The sequence below is a fragment of the Centropristis striata genome, chromosome 1, assembly GCF_030273125.1.
Source record: "Centropristis striata isolate RG_2023a ecotype Rhode Island chromosome 1, C.striata_1.0, whole genome shotgun sequence".
NCBI lineage: Eukaryota > Metazoa > Chordata > Actinopteri > Perciformes > Serranidae > Centropristis > Centropristis striata.
In genome coordinates, this window is record NC_081517.1 from 37,571,829 (window position 1) to 37,592,455 (window position 20,627).

The window sequence follows — 20,627 nt, forward strand, 5'->3', positions numbered from 1 at the left end:
CTAAAAAAAAGACACAAAATGACCAAAAAAAGACACAAAATGACTTACAAAGACATGAAAAGAATTAAAAAATGGACAAAATAGCCCAAGAAGTTGTTTAAGTTGTTAACCCATTTCTTGTTCCCTGAAAAAGGCCTACTTGTATAATTCTGAAATGTACATTATCTTTCAGTTTTGGTTAAGCTTACCTTTTTTTATTTACCTCTGGCAGTTCACCACTTACCTTTGTACCCTTTCAAGCTGTTCATTTGACTTGAACTGCTTGAATTAAAAAAAAAAACTGGAAAATTTGGGGTGTATCTAGTATCTATCTGTATTAGGGTACATCTTTGGTTTCTTGTGTTGTACTTATGACCTGAAGGATCACTTCAGCTGTACAACTTCCAAGGAGTGTCAAAGCCCCCCCCCCCCCCCCCCCCCCCCCTTCCCCAGACAGTTTGGTGACTTTATGAGTGTGTTTGGCCGTGTTTAGAGCCTCTGTAACTTCTTTCATCTTTTGTGGCTGCTGCCAATCTTGGCTCAGCCCCGTCCTGACCGAGTCTGAACTTCTGCTGTCAAGGCAACATGCAGCAGTTTCAGACTCCCGGACGCCAAGTGACAACTTTTTGGAAGAAAGGAAGAGAAGTTAGAGGTAGCTGAGTTGCACGGTGTTAATTTCACTGAGCCGGTGTAGATATTGTCACATCAGACTGTTGATAATGCATTTTATGTGCACCATTAACGCCGAATCTATTTAGCTAATGTACGCTTGAGAGGAAATCGTCTGTTTTACCACTGTACTTTGGATATTAAACTCACTGCCTTTGAGGAATTGTAATGCATTTCTGCAGACAGGCTATAATATTGGGTCTTTCATTCCCTTCCTGCCGTCCAATATATAACCACACCATTACTAATGCATAGCTAGGTGTTCATCACCACGCACAGTTTACCCACTCAATGGGAATCCTGATGCATTCGTGCCTCCGCTCCTACAGCACTAATACATTTTGTTTGCCTCTACTCCCGGAGTCTGCACCTTTGAGAGCTTAGATGTATTTAATAGCAGCAGCCATTATAAAGTAATCAATGGGATTGAGTGCGTGCTCTCGAGTGCTTTCACTCTTCGTTTTGCTGTTGGACAAAGAAGCTATTCAAGAAAGCTTGGAATTTTCTGTTGAAAATAACATGTTTTTCTATTTGTTGTCTTTGTCTGTCTCACTCCAGGTTGCCCTCCATGCATGTGGCGTTGCAACAGACATGGTGATGGAGCATTGCATCCAGGCAGAAGCTGCATTTGTCATCAGTCCTTGCTGCTACGGATTCATCCAGAATGCTGTCAAGTTCACCTTCCCCAAGAGGTTTGCACTGATCACGGCGCCTTAGTCCCACGTCTCTTCGCATGGTTTCTGCTTTTTGATATGTTTCGGCCCATGTTGTCTTCTTGCTAGACCCTGCTTCCATTTTTTTTCTCTCTGAGGGCCATCATTTTCACACTCATTCGCACACTTTCTCTCACACAAACACACAAATCTATATCTCTTGGTGCAGCTTTTTGTTCACCTCCTGTTTCTTATCATCACCACTGACGGCATAAGGCAGCAGTGTCACTTCGCCTTCACAACACAGCCCGCCCTTCACCTTTTCAATCTAAGCTCCAGTTCTATCAGCAGCTGCGGATAGTGTTCTCTGTGTAGATGCTGTCTTTCGATATTTCAGAGTGACAGGAAAATCCAGTCGGAGGTACAGACATGAAATGGTACTCTTACTTTATCACGTTTTTAGTTCTGGCGTTGCTGTTTAAACAGCGTTGGAAGAAACAAATAACAGCAGAGAAGAAGTCAGAGGCTATAGTGTAGACCCTGTTGCTATAGCAGCGCTCTGTTGACTAATAGCACTGTAATGGCTTAAGAATCATTGCAAGGTAGTATGCTGCTAAAAACACACTTTGTGATCCTGAATGCTTGAACACCAAACAGTGTTTTGTAGGATTGTTGTAGCAACTGTGCTCACTTACCAGTTACAGTGAAATATGCATTGTGATTGTTTAGCTGATTTTAGTTCTGACTTTAACTTTACTGATTGGACCAAGTTGGGCCAAGTCTGTCTCAGTTTTCAAGAAATGTATAGAGTGAGAGATGTGGTATCTAGGCATTTTTTTTTTCTAAAATAGTCACTTCTCTGTATGATCATAAATAGCAACATCACATAGTAGGAGACATTTAAAGAAAATATGAATTACCGAAGAGGCTACACAGTGGTGTCGTAGTTAGCACTTTTGCCTCACAGCAAGAGGGTCACGGGATCAAATCCAGCTTGCGGCTCTTCTTTGGGGAGTTTGCATTTTTCTAACCATGTCAGCGTGGGTTCTCTCTGGGTCCTCCGGTTTCCTCCCACAATCCAAAGACATGCAGGTTATAGGTTTAATTGGTGACTTTAAATTGCCCGTAGGAGTGAATGAGAGTGTAAATGGTTGTCTGTACCTTGCCTTTCGACCAATGTCACCTGGGATCAGCTCCAGCCCCCCGCAACCTGACTTCATATAAGAGGATAAGGATATTGAAGTTAAAGCTAAAGTTGCTCGGCAAGGTTAGGGTAGCATGAAGGTAAAGAGCACTGATCTCAGAGCTGCTGTTTTCCACTATTAAAAGAGACATGTTGTGCTCTTTTTCAGCCTTGTACTTGTATTTTGGGTTTTTACTATGTTTACATGCTTTAATGTTAAAAAAACATATTTTTTCTCATACTGTCTGTCTGAATATATCTGTATTTAAATCTAAAATTTTTCCAGTTTCCATCATTAAACAGCACTTCGACCATAATACATGGTCTTTTATTCTTCCCGCTCAACGGGTCTCGAACTAATGTTCGCTTTATAAGTAGGTTTAGTTAGATGGGCAGAAGTCACAACTGGCTGTTAGAATCGATAAAAATGACAACAACTAATCTATTATACATATAATATATATGAAATGAATAAGTGCTGCTTAATCTCCATTTGCAAAGAGCTCATGCCACCGGCTCCCTTTATAATTTGAATGGAACAAAAATCGAAAACATTAACCACTGGTTGACATTACTTTATGTTGCTTGGCATGAGTAACAGCTTGTTTCTCTATTTCTTTCTTTTCTTTTTAATTTAAGTTTGGCTAGCCAGCTAAAGTTGCTAGATAAGGTTACTGTAGCGTAAGGGTAAAGAACACTGATCTCAGACCTGCTGGTTCCCTGTACACCATTCATGTGTGAACCAACAGATCTTGCTGCTGAGGTTTCCAACCAATTTATTAATGTTTCCAACCAAGCCGTCCCACTGCAACTGCAGTTTAAAAAAATCTTAGGCCAGACAGGCCACTCGGCTTACAATACACTGGTGTAAACCCTGCTCTCATTTAGTTTAAAAGCTACAGCCTTGACCAGAGTGCAGTGACCCAGTGAAAGGTTAGAGTGCTTTCTCATACCACACTCATCAACACCCAGCAAACACAGCAGCCACATGAGATTCAGACAATTGTTCGATGGTATGTGGGGGAAAGCAGTATCTGCCAGTGAAATGCAAATAATAATCCATTTATAAATGGCACACAGCATTGGTGTAATAAAATGGTCAAATGGTAATCAATAATGAATAAATAAATAGTAATTAGCAGTGGGGTATGTCAGTAAAAAGGTCGCTATATGTCGATGAGACGCAGTAAATGACAGTGGAACATGAACAACATACTAAAATCTGACAGTTACAATGTTTAGGTTAATTTCACTTCATTGTGTTTATTGTAGAGGTGGGGGAAAAAAGCAGAATATCGCATTATTTTGCATGCCGATATAATATTGATTAATGCTTGCCAAGTATCAATATTAAGCATTCTTTTGGCCGGCGGGCCCTCAGTATTATCACTGTTTTTTTCACCCGAAGGCTGTAGCTGACTCACTTTTATAATATACTGGAGATCTAAGGAATCTATAGGCACCATGTGCGTCAGCATATCATGTCAGGAGGTTGTTGAAATAACACTGCAAAGTTAGACTTTTTTATGTTTCATTCAAAAAAAAAAAATCTGAGCAGTGAAGCTTAAAGTTGAGGAAAGTTTGATAAAATGCTGCAGTTGTTGTCGTCTGGTACATAAATGGTAAATGGGGTGCACTTATATAGCGTTTTTATCCAAAGCGCTTTTCACTACACACTACGCTCATTCACATACACATTCATACTGGTGGCCGAGGCTACCAGGGCACACTGGTAGTGAGATGAATAAACTGAAATATTCTATTATTTGAAAAAACAATTCTTGATTAAATTAAATTTTGTGGACACAAAAAAATGCAGTTAAACAGTTAAATCGCAGTATATTGTATCGCAATACTCACCATATCGCAATATGCTTAAAATCGCAATAATATCGTATCATGACTCAAGTATCGGGATAAAATCGTATTGTGGGGCCTCTGCTGATTCACACCTCTAGTATGGGGCGGCTGTGGCTCAGTTGGTAGAGTTGGGTCGGTGGTTGGATCCCTGACCGTCGCAGCCTACATATCGTAGTATCCTTGAGCAAGATACTGAACCCCAAATTGCTCCCGATGCTGCGTTCATCGGTGTGTGAATGAATTCCCAATGGTGGCAGGTGGGACCGTTTAGGGTAGCCTCTGCCACCAGTATGAATGTGTGTGTGAAAGGGTGAATGAGCGCATTCTGTAGTGTAAAGCGCTTTGAGTGAGTCGCAAATCGACTAGAAAAGTGCTATATAAGTGCAGGACCATTTACCATTTAGTATATTGTTGCTATAATTGCCAGGACTTTAACATAATAGCACAGCAATGTAGAGCAGTGGGTAAACTGTGTACTGTTCAGGTGTTGTGATATGTGTTTTTTAAGACACCCCTGTGCCTCAGGGAGGACCTTCAGTGTACAGTATAAATATTTAAGAGATTTCACATACTTAGTTTTTCTTCTCCTCACTTTTGCTAACTTGACACTTCACCCCTCCTGACTCCTCATAAATTATTAAAGTATGACAAAAAAAAAAGAAAAACGACTTTGCAGTTGTAATGGACAACAAGAAGCTGTGTTTCTGGAGGGCAGTCATGCAGTTTATGCAAGGGGCCTTCGCACCTGACTGTGTCAATCTTCATCTGGCTACTTTTAGTGTTTCCCCCTCAGGTCATGTTCCAGGTACTCATGTGAATATTCTGCAGGTGTAGACATTCCAGGCAGCTCACAGGTTTTTATGAGCTGTGACACTAAACTGCCCGTTTCATTAAGGCATTAAAAGGCTCAAACTTAACACTTCTCTCCATGTGACCTGACCGGCCCCCGAACCCTCGACCCTTTTCGTGTTGACTCCTCATGATGATCTTACAACATTTAACCATCAAAAACTAAAGCCCTGTTTTTACTCGTGCTTCTTTTCCAGAGAGAAATTGTTTTGTTTTAGATAATGCATGCTGCTTGTGTTTTGTTTAGCCTTAGATTTAGTTATATATTCCTACACTCCCTATCAATGATTTCCCCTAAAAAATGTATTTAAAAAAATCTCCACCCGGAGCTGAGCAAGAAAACATATTACTTATGAGTGTAATCAACACATTTTACTGCCAAAATTTAATCACTGCACTTTAACATCGAAATATCTTCTGTTTTTGCAGCAAAAGGTTCCAAGAGACTCTGACTTATAAGGTAGGCTTTTATCTGTGATTTAATTCCTCTGTTGCATGTTTTATTTATTTGCACTCAAAATATCAAGTACAGAATACTGAATCACACCAACTCAGATTTTTGTTTTGTTTTTACAAAGATTGTGTTTCAGATTCAGTTCAGCTATATGTACATTGCATTTACTTACTGTAAACCATCCTGTTCATTCCAGTCTTACATATTCTGTTACAACTTACTGAGACAGGTTTCTCTCTTTGTTCATTCTTAATTAAGATTTAAGAGTTAAACTCGAATCAGAGGCGTTTAGTTAAAAAAAGTTATTGTTTCACATACCTGGACCAGAGTGCACTGACCCAGTGAAAGGTTAAATACCACAATTTGTCAACACCTGGCATTCAAAGAGATTCAAACAAATGAGAAACAAATTGAGAAGCGGAGCCAGTTGAGTCAAATTGACCTCTGCAAGCATTTCATAAATCCACTATTAAAAGAGACATATAATGCTCATTTTCAGGTTTATACTTGTATTCGGAGTATTTACTATGTTTACATGCTTTAATGTAAAAGAACCCACATTTTGTTCGCATACCGTATGTCTGAAAAGATCTGTATTCACCCTCTGTCTGAAACACTTTCTAATCTAAAACATTTCCAGTTTCCATTATCAAACAGCACTTTTTTTATTGGTTCAGGTTGACCATAATAGCTCATAAAAGCTCAGCGTGTCCCATTATATTACCAAGCTAATGTTAGATAGGTAACAGTCACACTTGGCTGTTAGAATCTATCAAAACAACTGCTCTAATATATATATATATATATATATATATATGTAATATATTAATTTAGGGGTAGGTATATCTCTATTCTGTTACAACTTACTGACACAGGTTTTTCTCTTTGTTCATTCTACATTAAGATGCTGCTGCGTTAACAGAGTTAAACTGGAATCAGAAGTGTTTAGTTAAAAAAGTTATAGTATCACCAGTGTGCGCTGACCCAGTGAAAGGTGAAATACCACAATTTGTCAACACCTCAGATACAAAGACATTCAGACAAATGAGAAACAAATTGAGAAGCGGAGCCAATTGAGTCAAATTGGCTTGTGCAAATGTTTCATGTATCCACTATTAAAAGAGACATATAATGCTCATTTTTAGCTTTATACTTGTATTTGGAGTTTTTACTATGTTTGCATGCTTTTACGTAAAAAATAAAAATAACATTTTTTTTCTCATACTGTATGTCTGAAAAGATCTGTGTTCACCCTCTGTCTGAAATACTATTTTTAATCTAAAAAAAATCAGCTTCCATTATTAAACAGCACTTTATCGGTTGGTTCAGGTTGACCATGATATCTCATAAAAGCTCAACGTGTCCCATTATATTAGCAAGCTAATGTTACGAAGGTAACAGTCACACCTGGCTGTTAGAATCTATCAAAAACAGTGAATCTAATATATATGTAATATATTAATTTAGGTATATCTCCACGTCAGGTGGCTCTCTTTATAATTTGGATGTACTAAAGCATCTAAAACATTAAACACTGGTCGACATTCCTTTAGTTTGCTTGGCATGAGTAACAGCTTGTTTCTCCATTGCTTTTGTTTGGTTTATTTATTTCATAGGAGAGTAAAATAAAATTAATCAGATCCCTGTGTCCTCGTCTCCGTCACGGGAGCGGAGATACCTCAGGCAGTTACAGGCGGGAGGCTCACACCCTCCAGTCTCTCAGTGCCTTATCGCTCAGCACAGACACAGCACTGTACTCTGGGAGGGCCCATCCCATGATGATGTATGGGACCTGTCAGTGCCCCTGGGGAGAATCTGTGCAAAAGTTGCTGCAGGTCCCAGCCATGGCAACCTCAAGAGTTGACTTGTCACAACAACGGACCACCTCTAACTTCTTTTCTGTTGTGCACTAGAGGAAACTCATTTTTACAGGCTTGTCTTGAGAGGCACAGAAGATTATATGTTATTTAAAAGCAGTGATGGAAAAAGTATTTAGATCCCTTACTTGAGTAAAAGTACTAATACCACACTGTGAAATTACTCCACTACAAGTAAAAGTTCCACATTTAAAACTTATTTTAGTAAATTTACAAAAGTGTCAGCATCAAAATGTACTTGAAGTATCAAAAGTAAAAGTACTCGTTATGCACTATGGACCTACTCATATTGTTTTATATATTCTTAATATATTACTAGATTATTATTATTATTGATGCATTTGTGTAAGCATTATTTTGAAAAGATAGGGCTAATTTTAATTACTTCACTTTTCATTCACTTTTATGTGGTTTAATTAAAAATGTGTAATCACTTTAAATGTATCATGATTTTCATGTTAAATCTCGACCTGTGAAGTAACTAAAGCTGTCAGATAAATGTAGTTGAGTAAAAAGTACAATATTTGCCTCAAAATGTAGTGAAGTAGAAGTATTAAGTTACATAAAAAGAAAATACTCAAGTTAAGAACAAGAACCTCAAAAGTGTACAGTACTTGAGTAAATGTACTTTCCACCACTGTTTAAAAGACACTGGACAATTGTACTGTTCTGTAATAGTTGTGGTTATTCTACAGTTTGTCCAAAAGCCAAGTGAGCATAAGAAATCACAATCATGTTTTCTGTGTGGAAATAAGAAGCTAAACATGTAACCACAAAGCAGGAGAAATCTTTATTCTATTTAAACCGGCGCTCACATTGTGTGCCATTTTTAACCCGAGTTCTGAGTCTCCCCTGCCTCCCCTTGTGGGTTTGCTTTCAACATCCGTGTTTAGTGTTTTCTATTCATTTGGGCTCAGTGTACAGAATCCCGCTGTTCCCCGCGGCTCTGCTCTCAAACCCCCCAGCCAACAATTGCAGAAATAAAAAGCAGCATTACATTGTTTTATAGCAGAAGCATAGTTCCTGAACTACAGTAGTTAAACAGAATGACAGCACATTGACAAATGGTGTATCGCTGGAATAAAGGTCTAATGATGTGAGATATTGGTGCTGAGCTCTAACTTTAAGCACCTGCGCCACGGCCTTGCATTCAGCATCAACCCTGTGGAGTGAGGAATCGAATCAATTAAAGTAGAAGCAAGTTAGAGCTGACTAACCGCTCTCCCGACACACTTGTGCCATGAACCGTAGCAAGGTAAAAACAGGATAGAAAAATGTGTCCTTCGCTCGGAAATAAACAACCTGGGTACATATAGCCCTTTTTTGTCAACGTTACAGGGATGATTTTATTAAATGAATCTCACTTTGTGTTTGACAAGCTTACCGTGCCTACACATTACCAGTCTGACTAAACTGGAGTCGGGACTTTTACATATAAATGGAAGTCAATTGCATTCAAGCTCGAGCCAAACAAATTCATACAATGCTGATTAAACTGGCGCTACCAGGGAAAATTCTCTGTGATTCTCAGTGTACTAGAGTTGTGGTGTCTGTGGCAACTTTCCCGTGCTGGCATATACCAGAAATAATGCTTCTGTCAACCAGCCAAAGCAAGAGGGGAAGAAACCATGGAGAAGGAGCAGCAGCTAGAAGAATGGCAGAAAAATCTTAAAAAGCGCACAAGAAAAGTTTCTGTAGTGGATGCTCCGGATAAAAAGATACTTTTAGGGAAGAAAACAGCTTTTAGAGAAGGATTAAAGTAAAAAAAAGAAATGGATAAAACAAATGCATGATAGCGTTGGTGTCACTGGATGACTCATTATAAAAAAAATCAATCTTTGTGCAAACTGAATCTTTTCTTGATCTGATTAGTGATTTGGCTGATATTGCAGTGGCAGGGCTAAAAAGTTGGGCTTTGAGACCTGATGGATATTATCTAGGGCTTTTGTGTTAGTATACCTGCAATAAACTGTTCCTGTTCTCATTATCTGTCCTCGTTTCAGGAACACATGATCGTCTGCCGCTTCGCAGACCAAACTGCTGTCCAGCTCCCTCCTGAGAGACGACTCATCGGTACTGTTTCCTGTCTCCTCTTTTTACCTCAACATTTACTCTATTCTATTATTTATTATAGTTTTCTGTTCTTTTCGATTTGTTGCTTTCCGCAGTGGGACACAAAGAATTTCACACATTGTACTGTCTGATTGGGATTTGATTTAACGTATCTTTTATATGACAGTAGAAATTGATACTAGCTTGATATTTATTCTTATTTGGCAAATGTTTTTAAACCATTGCATTTTTTATGTACATGTTCATGATAGTTTGGATTTAGCTTTGACTGCTGATCTTGCAAATCACAGTTCATAATTTGACTTCCCTTTACCACCTTACATCCTCATATCTTCATGACAGAACAGGTAATTTGCCAATGACTCTCAAACAACATATACTGTATTCAAACATTACTGATTTAACATTGTCAAATAGTTGCAGTTTTAAACATGTGGTTAAGGTAGTGAAACAGAACTACTTAGTTAGGTTTAGGAACCAAAATTAAGCCCAAAACTACGTAGTTATGTTTAAGAAAAGTAACTTTACATAGTTGTGTTACATGGCATAGTATGTGACATGGTTATGTTTTGACATAGCTACTTACAGAAGTTAAAATCTCAAAGTTGACTTTTGGTTTCACACGGGACACAGTGATCACCTAGGTCAAATTCCTTTGTTTTTTGTAGGTATCCATACACCCCAATCTCCTGCCTATGCAAAATTTCTTGCTCTTGCACACCACTTGACTTTCTCAGCCACTAGAGGTCATCACCTAACAATGAACGTAAAAATTGGTTATAAAAAAGGGCTTTTTTTCTAACCTGTTGGTTTTGATCACACCTAAAGAGTTATCTTTTTTTAATTAATTAATTTATTTTTTTTATTGGTGAAATGACGTAACAAACAGGTGACAAATACACTGTACCATGTGGACAACAAGTAGAGACGGTAGACATACAGCGCGAACAACAACAAAGAAAAACATGAATGATAAACGATTTGCACAGAGGCATCTCAGGTGTATGTGTGCGTGTGAGTGTGTAGATGAGGGGCAGATGCTACTACATATATATAAAAATATATAACATGGCTCATTTATATGTATCACACAATGAAAATAAATAGGCAAACAAAGCAAGAAGCGCTAACGAGAGAAAACAAATAAACAAGAATAAATAAAATAACTAATTAAATGAATTTAAAAAAAAAAATACATAAATTAAAAAAAAATAGTAATATTAACCCAATATAAACCAACGCGTCATGACAGTGACAACCACAACAACAACATACGTCGCAGTGGGGGGGCGAGGCCAGGCCAGAGCGTCAGGGGGCGCAGGCCAGGGGACCCCCAAAACGGATCACACCTAAAGAGTTATCTTCGTACATGCCAGTTTTTTTTTTTACCTTGTGACCTAACCCCACTGCTCCACTTTTTCAAACGGTCTAGACTTTTGAGAAGTGTGAGAAAATGTTAATGCATGGATTTCTTCAGTGCGACAGAACAGCTGCAGTGAACAGCTGCCAGATCTGCGATGTCGGATTCAGAGGGAAGTGTTTTGTCAGACTGAAACCTTCAGGCCTGTGCTGAAGCCGCACTGTACACTGTTTCATTATGTCGGGAACTCTCTTCACCCTGATAGTTCTCCAGCTTATCAAAGCCTTCCCTCTGAATCTCTAGAAGCTCCCCAATGCCTCATCAGTCTGAAGCCCTTTCATATGTACCTGACACCACCTGTCACAGCGTTCCTGCTATAGATCAGTTAACAGGGCTCAACCTCCCCGACTAACATTTTCTAACCATGTTTGATCCCGTCTCTCCAGAGCCTGCCAGTGTGGCTGTGACCATCTCAGCGGCATGGGAGACCAAAGCTCACATTTACTGTGTCTGCCACCTGCTCCCTAACTGCCTAATACATTAGAAGTCTCTTTAAAGGAAATCCTCAGAGGAAGGCGTGATAATCTGTGTGAAGTTGTTGATGAATAAGTGGCTTCTGTTGGGTATTTTTACATACAGGAAATAGACCTCACATTGTAAAGTAAAAGCCATTCCTGGTACTTATTACCTGTAAGTATTAAAAAGTAACATCAATTGTAAGGTTGCTGTGTCATCTAGAAGGCACAAATCTATCCTTTCTGTCGGCTACTAGACACGAGTCCTGTTGAGCTTTCAGGCCAATGATAGCTTTAAGATAGTGACACTCACCCTGGATCTGCAAGTAAAATTGCAGAAATGGCGTGAATACATAAGGAACATGCAAGCCAAGTTTGTTTTGTCTTTGTCCTGGTGTGTGTTATATGTGTCAATATTTTGTATGTGTTTCCATTCATGTAACGTTACCCTACAATTGTGACAAAACAGTAGCACACAGTTCTTGCACTGTAAAAACTGTTTGTAGAAACTACAGTAAAACACAGTCAAATTGTGTCAGAAATAGGGCGGGAAATTAAAAATGTAAAATCACCGTAGTAGATGCTTTTAATTACCGTAAATCAAGGAATAGTACAAGGCCCAGTTTTTTTCATGTGAAATTAAAGAAGAAATACCATAATGTCACAAGAACACAATTACCCTAAAAATCAAGGGAGTACTCAGTCTAAGTGACAGTTTTTGTTGATTTTTGCACAACTTTTTCTCTGTTGCTGTTGTGGCTGACCAGAAACCTGCATTTGGATCTTCATGCTTCTCTGTTTCACTTGTGCTTGCCAGTCTGGCTGACTCACACACTCACTCGCTCCCTGCTTGTTGAACTGTTGATGTAAATTTAATGATTTCATGTGACTAACAAAATTGATTGTAAATGCTTAAAACCAACTTACAGTCATGGAGAAAATGATTAGACCATTGTTTTCTTCAATTACTTGTTTATTTTAATGCCTGGTACAACTAAAGGTACATCTGTTTGGACAAATATAATATTAAAATTATTATCAAGAAAACCATGGAAAATTTCTAGATATCAGCTCCTAAATTACACTTCTATGAGCTATTTTGGGATGATAAAACTTTTTTTTGTACTACTGCAGGTAAACAGTGCATGGGCCTCGTGGACTTGGACCGCTCGTGGGCAGCAGAGACTGATCGGTACTCGGTGCAGGTGATGACGATGGAGCCTGAAAGCTGTTCACCGAAGAACAACATGCTGGTGGGAAGGCCGCCGCACAAGAGTGGACTGGAAGCTGGTGCTAGCCAAGTGGAAACACTGGTGCTTAATTAGGACTGTTAGCAGCTGTGTACCGCAGAGCATCTTCACTACGGTCAGGATTTGATGAAGCACCCAGCCTCCGTGGCTCCTGCCTGTGTCATCATGATGCCGAGAATACAACTTTTTTTTTAATCCACACTCAACATTTTCTTTTTATTTATTTTCTACAAGCCCTTTTGTAAGAAACCGCCTCGGGAAAATCAATGACATTTTGGCTCGTTATTTCCAGAGTGGCAAAAGTCATCTTCTAAAATCTCTTTTCAGACGGAACTTAGAGACAATAGTGCCGTGATTTTTTTTTATGCGATAAACAAGAGTGCTCTCAGGGAGAAGTACTCCTCTCCCTTGTTAAATGCACTCAATTGTTGGACACTTGGTTGTAGTAAAAGCTCGAGCCTCTCACCAACTGCTACGCTACGTTTGTGTCTTTGCCTAAACTGTGTGATCAAGCTGTCAGCGTAAACAGAAGCAGCAGGAATTACACACCCACATTGCGAATTAAGCACAGCATACTTCCACATGCTGTTTTTGCAAATAGTCGGTATACGGCCTTCTGTGATAGAACTCAGCAGTCGGCTCCCTCTGTTGCCAGGTATTAAAAGAAAAAGGAGAAATTCAGCGCTCAAAAGTCATCTGCACTTAAAGATCAGATGAGAATTATCCTTATCTTCCTGTCTTGTGTTTGTAAGGGACTGACAGAGAGATAGAGGGGGATGTAAGAAAGAGAGAAATTGGATTTGAACTTATATCACATCAGGTGGAATTCTGCATTTGTCATGGTTCTACAGAGAAACTGATTATTCCTCATAAAGAATGAATGTGAATATGGAATGCATGTCGTAATACGTTCAGCAGCAATGAATATTTTATGACGCCGGCAAAAAGGTCAGTTCGCTTGATTAGATGCGCACCATTCGGAGCGTAGTAGCTGAAAACCACACAATACGCTCTCTATTTCCAAACCTATATATACGTTAGGCACACTATAGCCCCTTAAGCTTTCATTCTCCCCGGTGCTACTGGTTATCTGTTTCTCTGAAAAATCCTGTGTTGTCACCTTTGACAGTGTATCGCAGCTGCTTGAGGAATCAGGGGAGGTAGCCCGAGAGCCAGTTTTCCTGCTCCTGCTAAAGGGATACACGAGAGAGGAGCGCAGGCTTTTTCCAGCATCGAGCTCATCTGAATTCAGTCAGCAAAGTCAATCTATCCTGAGGTGAATGGCCAGACACGGCTCCTACCGAGGAGTGGAATTATTTCAAAAGGAGACGCCTGACTCCCTGTTCATGTTTGTGGCTCTGCACAAGTGCACATTACAGAAATTCATATAGGCACAAAAGAGGAGAGGGAGAGAGTAGGTGGCGCTACTTAAAGCTTTCGCCTAAGAGATGGGAGAATATTGAGGTGTGAAGTGGGTCGATTCAACGCAAACACTTGGGGCTGGAAGGTGCCTTAACAAGATTCTTTGTTTAGACAAAATAGGTGAGATATCTGAGCTTATTTCTATGTAAATGCACAGCGTTTCTGTGCTAATGGTCAGCCTTGTGAAGCTTCGTGAAGCCTTTCTATGAGAGCAGGTTAGAGTCAGTGTGATGCACTGAACTGGATACTTTTTTAGTTCATATTTAACTGATTGACATGAAGATGTGAGTTTAATCTGAAGCAAAATATTTGGCGGTCCCATTTTTAAAAGTTTCTTCAAAGTGAGATTTTCATGTCGTTTTCTTTTATTATAACAAAAGAATAGTTGCTGTATAAAAATGTTATCAAAAAGGCCAATCAACGGAGACATGCACACAGCCTGTATTCAGAAACTGTACCTTTAAACGAGCCGTCAGGACTTTTGTAGGGTTGTGATGTCACAACTATACTATATTAACAATAGCGCTCAAACTTTTTGGGTCACCCAAAAAATGTCTGTGTTGTTTTCCATGAAAACAAACTGTTGTATTCATGAAATTAGTTAAAAAAATAAAATAAAGCCATTGACAAGGGTAGAAATAATAATTTTAACCTGTACAAATCTCCAACTTTTCCTCTAGATAGTCAACTAGCCTGAGGGAGAATCATTTTATTGCTTCTCAAATCAGCACAAAACAGTTTTCAGTTGTGCTAACATAATGCTCATGTGTTTTAATGTTCAATTAAATTTCAACACTATAAACGTGGATTAACGCAATGTGCCACTGGGACACAGGAGTGATGGTTGCTGACAATATACAATAGATATTTCATAAGAAAATCAGCCAATTCCAGCTTTAATAGTCATTTACCACATTAACAATGTCTAGACTGTATGTCTGTTATTTTAATTTTAAAAATTGCTTTTCTTTAAAAAATAAGGACATTTTTAAGTGACCCCAAACTTTTGAGCGGTAGTGTATATATAGATAGAAAATGCTGCAACTGTGTCGTTAAATTCTTTCCCCGGCTGCAGTGATGGTGCAGAAACACAGAGAGCAAAGATGCAGAAGACTCAGAAACACTGACCAATCGAAAAAGACTTGTCTTTAAAAGACAGGCGCTAAAATGAAGCATTTCAGACAGAAGGTGAATACAGGTTTGTTCAGACTGAAAGTGTGCAACAAATAATGTGTTTTGAACATTAAAGCATAGAAACATGTTCTAAAAGAAACCTAAAACCCAAGTATGACCCTGAAAATTTGCATAATATGTCCCCATTTAAAAGGTTTTTTTTCCTCTTGGCAAAAGGAACCTGTGAACAAAACTTAGATGTATCTTATATTAAATAAGTGCATTTTCTTTATCTATAGTGAATTAACACTTTGAGGTGAGATTCAGTGGGTGTCTCTCTTCACCAGTCCTGTTACTTTTCTAAAGCAGCTTTAAACTGAACAATTCACTGCAGCAGAAAACCCTTCCTTGGAAATAATGGCGCTGTCATTGTTTTATTAACTTCAAGTTAGTACTTGTAATTAAATCTCATCTGGTCTTGGTATTTGGCTTCCACTTAATTACACTGGCAGTGTTTGTGGCCATTTGTCTGTAACAGTTCATTACTCCATATTTGGTGTTTCCTCCGCAGTTGGTATGAATTTTACTTTTTGACGAACAGCGGCCTTGTTTATGTTTTAACAGGCACTGATATAAAGTCCAGGCCCAGGTGCAACACATGCAAAAGGGCCTCAGCTGGCCTTTCAATTATTTTAAATGTCACAGGTTTTTTTTATATTTACAATTTAGCATGTGCTACATCCAATTAAATGTGCTTCATTTCACTTGTATATTTTTTCTAACAAACAACATTGAGCATAATTATAGAAGTCAGGAATAACAACAAATTATTATGCACACAGTTCCTCCGTGGTTGCCTACAGCAGGTCACAGCTGCTGTTATTGTGCACGTCCTAATAATGTTGTAATATATTCCCTGATGCTTCTCACCCTACTTGTCACATCTGCTGTCACCATATCATATACATCCCCAGTTTAGGATTTCCCTGCTTATATTCTATTTTTGTGTTTATTTTCTATGTTAGGCTGCTGTAGCATTGTCTGTTCAGGATGACTCACTTTCCCTACGGGGTGTATTAAAGGGGGAGGTCAACCAAATCATAAAAAAAACATTTGACAGCTTGTTTTGTATATTATGGAGAGTAAATCAGAAATCATTTCTAAGAAAAAAAATGATGATGAAGTACCACAAAGCTTTATTTTACATGTCATTAATAAATTTATAATTTCCTTGGACTTTTGCTGCAAAGAACCGTGGACCTGGCACTAATCAAATGTTGCATACTGTACAATCAGTGTTCAGTTGTTGCTCCTTCTATTTATTTAGTTCAAATTAATTGTTAATAAGAAGTCTTAGTACAGCATGTGGGCGGTATATGCAAAAGTCTGAAATGCGTCTGAAAACCAGCATAAAAGAGAACATGTTTTCAATAATAATTGACTCAGAAGTGATTATTTGGGTTTGAATTGAGCTGTTCTTTAATGCTAATTCTGCTGAAAATTAAAACTGTTATTATTTTGAGAGTTAAATCACTATTTCAGAAATAATTCTCATTATTTTGAGAAAAACTCCTGTTATTTGGAGATACCATGAAAAGTTCATGAAAGTTCCTCATTGTAATTAATTGCAGTTTCTTTATTTTTTCATCACATTGGCCAAAACAGGCTTCCATAGAAATTCAACTATGTCCTCACTAAATAGCTTCGGGCATCTCCAAATTCAGGAGCTAAAAATGTAATAACTTTGCATGGCTAGATACATGTGTGCTGTAATTTGTGAGTGACACGATATATATTTATGTGTTTTGGATGAACTGACCCTTTGGTCAAAAAGGGAAAAAGTATTCAGAACCCTTACTTAAGTAAAAGTTATAATACCACACTGAAATTACTCCACTACAAGTAAAAATCCTGCATTCAAAACTTACTTCAGTAAAAGTGCAAAAGTATCAGCATCAAAATGTACTTAAAGTATGACAGTACCCATTATGCAGAATGGACCCACTCAGATTATTTTCTAAATATATTATTAGATTATTTGTATTGATGCATTTATGTTAGCAGCATTTTAATTTTGTAAGGATAGGGCTCATTTTAACTACTTAATATACTGTTATGAGGTATCATTTAAAAACAAATGTCTAACCACTTTAAATGTATCATGTTTTTCATGTTAAATCTTGACCAAAAACGTAATGAGTAACTTCAGTTGTCAGCTAAATGTAGTGGAGTAAAAATTACAATACTTGCCTCTAAATGTGGAGAAGTAGAAGTATAAAGTTACATAAAATGGAAATGGAAATACTCAAGAAAAGTGTAAGTACCTCAAAATTGTACTTAAATACAATACTTGAGTAGGCCTAAATGTACTTAGTTACATTCCACCACTGGTAATGTGACATAACCTGGAGGAAATGCATAAGTAGTTTTTAAATAAGATAAATCATGAGCAAATCACATTCCTCCAATTCAGTCATGAAAATAATGTGATTAATGGTGTAATTATATAAAAGAGGCAATTCTCCGATCACATGCTTTTAGACATGTCAAGCCTCTGTTCCACCGCATAGATTTATTCTCAAATCGGTGACGGGGCGTAACAAGGCAACGGTGGTGCCATGTATCAAAGGACTGCGGCGACTGTGAACAACCAGCAGTAATCATATCAAACCTTCATCTCATCCATCTCTCGCTCCATTACTGGAAATGATGGCGTTTAGTTACCCTGTCATTTCTCCTCCCCCTCCACTTTCTTTCCATTGAGTCCTGACTGGAGGATTATTTTATTGACTGACTGACTTTTCTGATTCTTGAAGGCACAAGTCTGAAAATGAAGCAGACCTTTCATAACTCTGCCCCCAGACAGGAAGTGCAATTCACCAGAGTTTGAATATGAAGTGCTGCCCTTGAGTCAAGGCAGGATATAATTACTCTAATACAATCAGACTTAACCTCCTCAGTGAAGAATGAGGAAAAATAAAGACCAAGCATTTCACATAGAGTGCATGAATGTTCAAGACAATGGAGAATGGAAAAGAAGAGCAGCTGTTTGATCTTTTTACAATAGTGCAAACATCTGACACAGCAGATACAGGTTGTGTAGCTGGCATCTTTATGCCTAAAAAAAATTCCAATCAAAAGCCATACCACTTGTGTTTCTATTTACAATAATTACAGGTCTAACAAAAAGCCTATCTGTTTATTCAAGTGCTCTGGAAACACTGTCAAACCACTCATTTTGTATTTTGTGCTGCTTATGTTTTTGTCCTCTCCAAATTCACCCCCAGTAATTTCCACTGCATTGTCTTTGCTGTGTGAGCAGCATCCACCTGGGTGGGCGATGCACCTGCGTGCCTCAGCAGGCTACGCAATTAATTAAGGCATTTCCCAAAGCATGCTCGGCGCGGCTGTTACGGGTCATGACGTTACATGTAAAGTCCCCCACGTGCGTCTGGCTGCGTATCCGCGCAGTTTGGACTGCTGGTGATTTAAAAAGACGGGAGACGAGGTCTGACTGCAGTGGGTGCTGTTGGTTGAAGAGCCCGCTGACTGAACTTGTGAGGAGAGAGAGAGAGAGAGAGAGAGAGAGAGTGGAGGAGCTGTGCGCTCTCTTCCCGGCAGAGTGCGTCCCGCTCCACACACACACATACACACACACACACACACATCGGGGTCACTCCACTTCCAGGCGGCGGACTGGTTTCCACCCTCCTGAATATCGCACATGAGCACTCTGAAGGACGTCAGCAGACATTTCCCTACCTGTGCACCCTCAGCGTGCGTCACAGTAAACTCTGCTGTTTCCCAGTTGTTTCCTGCGCTGTTTTTCCTACCCGGCGATTGTGGATTTACGGAGAATAACGAGCAGCGTGGGCGCGTAACTGCCTAAAAATCATGGATTTATGGATAAAGTTGATGTTGTTGTGCAGCTTCTGTTTCGGAGCGAGCGCAGACTTTGATGGCAGGTAAGAACACATGGTTTACATTGTCTGCGGGAGCCGAGTCTTTTTGTGAAATAACAGATTTTGATTTAGCGTCTGCATCAGTCAATTTATATATAGGCTGTTTCTGCAAAATATTTGCGCCTTTTGGTTAAAGATAGCACTTGCTGGAATGGTTGCAAACTGAAGTATTATTTTAAGATCTCCAAACCGTGAGTGAAAAACATGTTGCTCCTGTGAAATGATGGGCGCTCAAATCCACTGAGCCAGTCCTTCATCCTAACTTTTATTCTCATGGAAGTAAATTCTATGTGCATTTGGATTCTGCGCCCCAGAGCACAAATTTAAAAATTACACCAAGCGGTTCTTGTGTTGTGCAGATCTCCGGCTGATTATAAAGTGATGTGACAGCACGTTGCCCGGTGCTTCATGTTCAAACACGAATCTGATGAAGTAGGCTGAGGCGTGTAGACGTGCCAGACCCCAAAGAATGCGTGTGTCCGAGATATCAATCTGCCTATAGGTGCATTTTAGTTATTAAACATGATTTATCTTTTTTTCCCCCTTTTTCCCTGCATCATAAATCTGAAGTAGTAATTTAGGTGTAACCCCAGCCCATTCCTTTGAAACAATAACAACATCTTTTCAAATTGATTTTAGAAAAGCCCCAGTTCTATTCACTGGCAGAGTGCTGATTTGTAAGACTGTTAAGTGTGCTTTTACAGTTTAAAGAGCTGTGTAAAATTGACTCTGTATTCCATCTCTTACCATGTGTCATATTGAGATGGATTTCTAGAGCTCAGAATGAATTGGACTGAAGACCATCCAAACACTGAGGAGAGTTACACAAACAGAAACCTACTGCCAAATTTTCTACATCTCCAACAGAAAATACAGCCAAGTATTGTACTTTATTTTTCCTCATGTATCTCTGTCAGACAGGCTCAGCCCCAAAGCAGGATCCTCTCTCTCTCTCTCTCATTTTTCACTTTCTCAAATGAATGGAAAAACTTCTGAAGATTATTGGAGGTAATTGTTATTGAAATGGCATGCACACATTAAAAAAAAGAAAAGAGCCCTTTCAGACTGAGTGCCATTCTACCTGCTTGTTGATAGATTCTGACACGAGGAGGTATATAGCCCCTTTTTTCCTCTTCAGTTCTTTCAATTCCGTTTTCTGCTGCTGTGTTCAAAAGTATTTCAGAAGAAGTGATTTGGATATCAAAGGTTTCAGAAAAAGTAAAAAATGTCTGTATAAAAGAGACTAGGGAAATATGACAGGGCATTTGAATTGAGCCTTTGCCAGCACATACAATGTATTTTTATTATTTAGGACATTTTCTTCTTAATCACCACGGCTAATGCCAGTGTGACAGGCCATGGTCTGATGAGATGTAGGGCTTTAACTTTTATTTCACGCATTGCCTTT

The 20,627-nt window shown here is 38.8% G+C and overlaps 2 protein-coding genes across 2 annotated transcripts in view; both read left to right on the forward strand.

Annotated features, from left to right (window-relative positions):
• The window catches only part of gstcd (glutathione S-transferase, C-terminal domain containing), a 73,070-nt gene extending 58,391 nt beyond the window's left edge, over positions 1-14,679 (forward strand). Inside the window, exons 9-12 of the mRNA XM_059341326.1 lie at positions 1,207-1,340; positions 5,623-5,653; positions 9,528-9,597; positions 12,607-14,679. Coding sequence (XP_059197309.1) covers positions 1,207-1,340; positions 5,623-5,653; positions 9,528-9,597; positions 12,607-12,797 — 426 coding nt within the window. The 3' untranslated portion in view covers positions 12,798-14,679. The remainder of the gene's footprint in view (positions 1-1,206; positions 1,341-5,622; positions 5,654-9,527; positions 9,598-12,606) is intronic.
• Positions 14,680-18,912: 4,233 nt separating this feature from the next.
• Positions 18,913-20,627, forward strand: part of npnta (nephronectin a) — a 67,563-nt gene continuing 65,848 nt past the window's right edge. Inside the window, exon 1 of the mRNA XM_059341349.1 lies at positions 18,913-19,222. Within this exon, the coding sequence (XP_059197332.1) occupies positions 19,152-19,222 (71 nt within the window). The 5' untranslated portion in view covers positions 18,913-19,151. The remainder of the gene's footprint in view (positions 19,223-20,627) is intronic.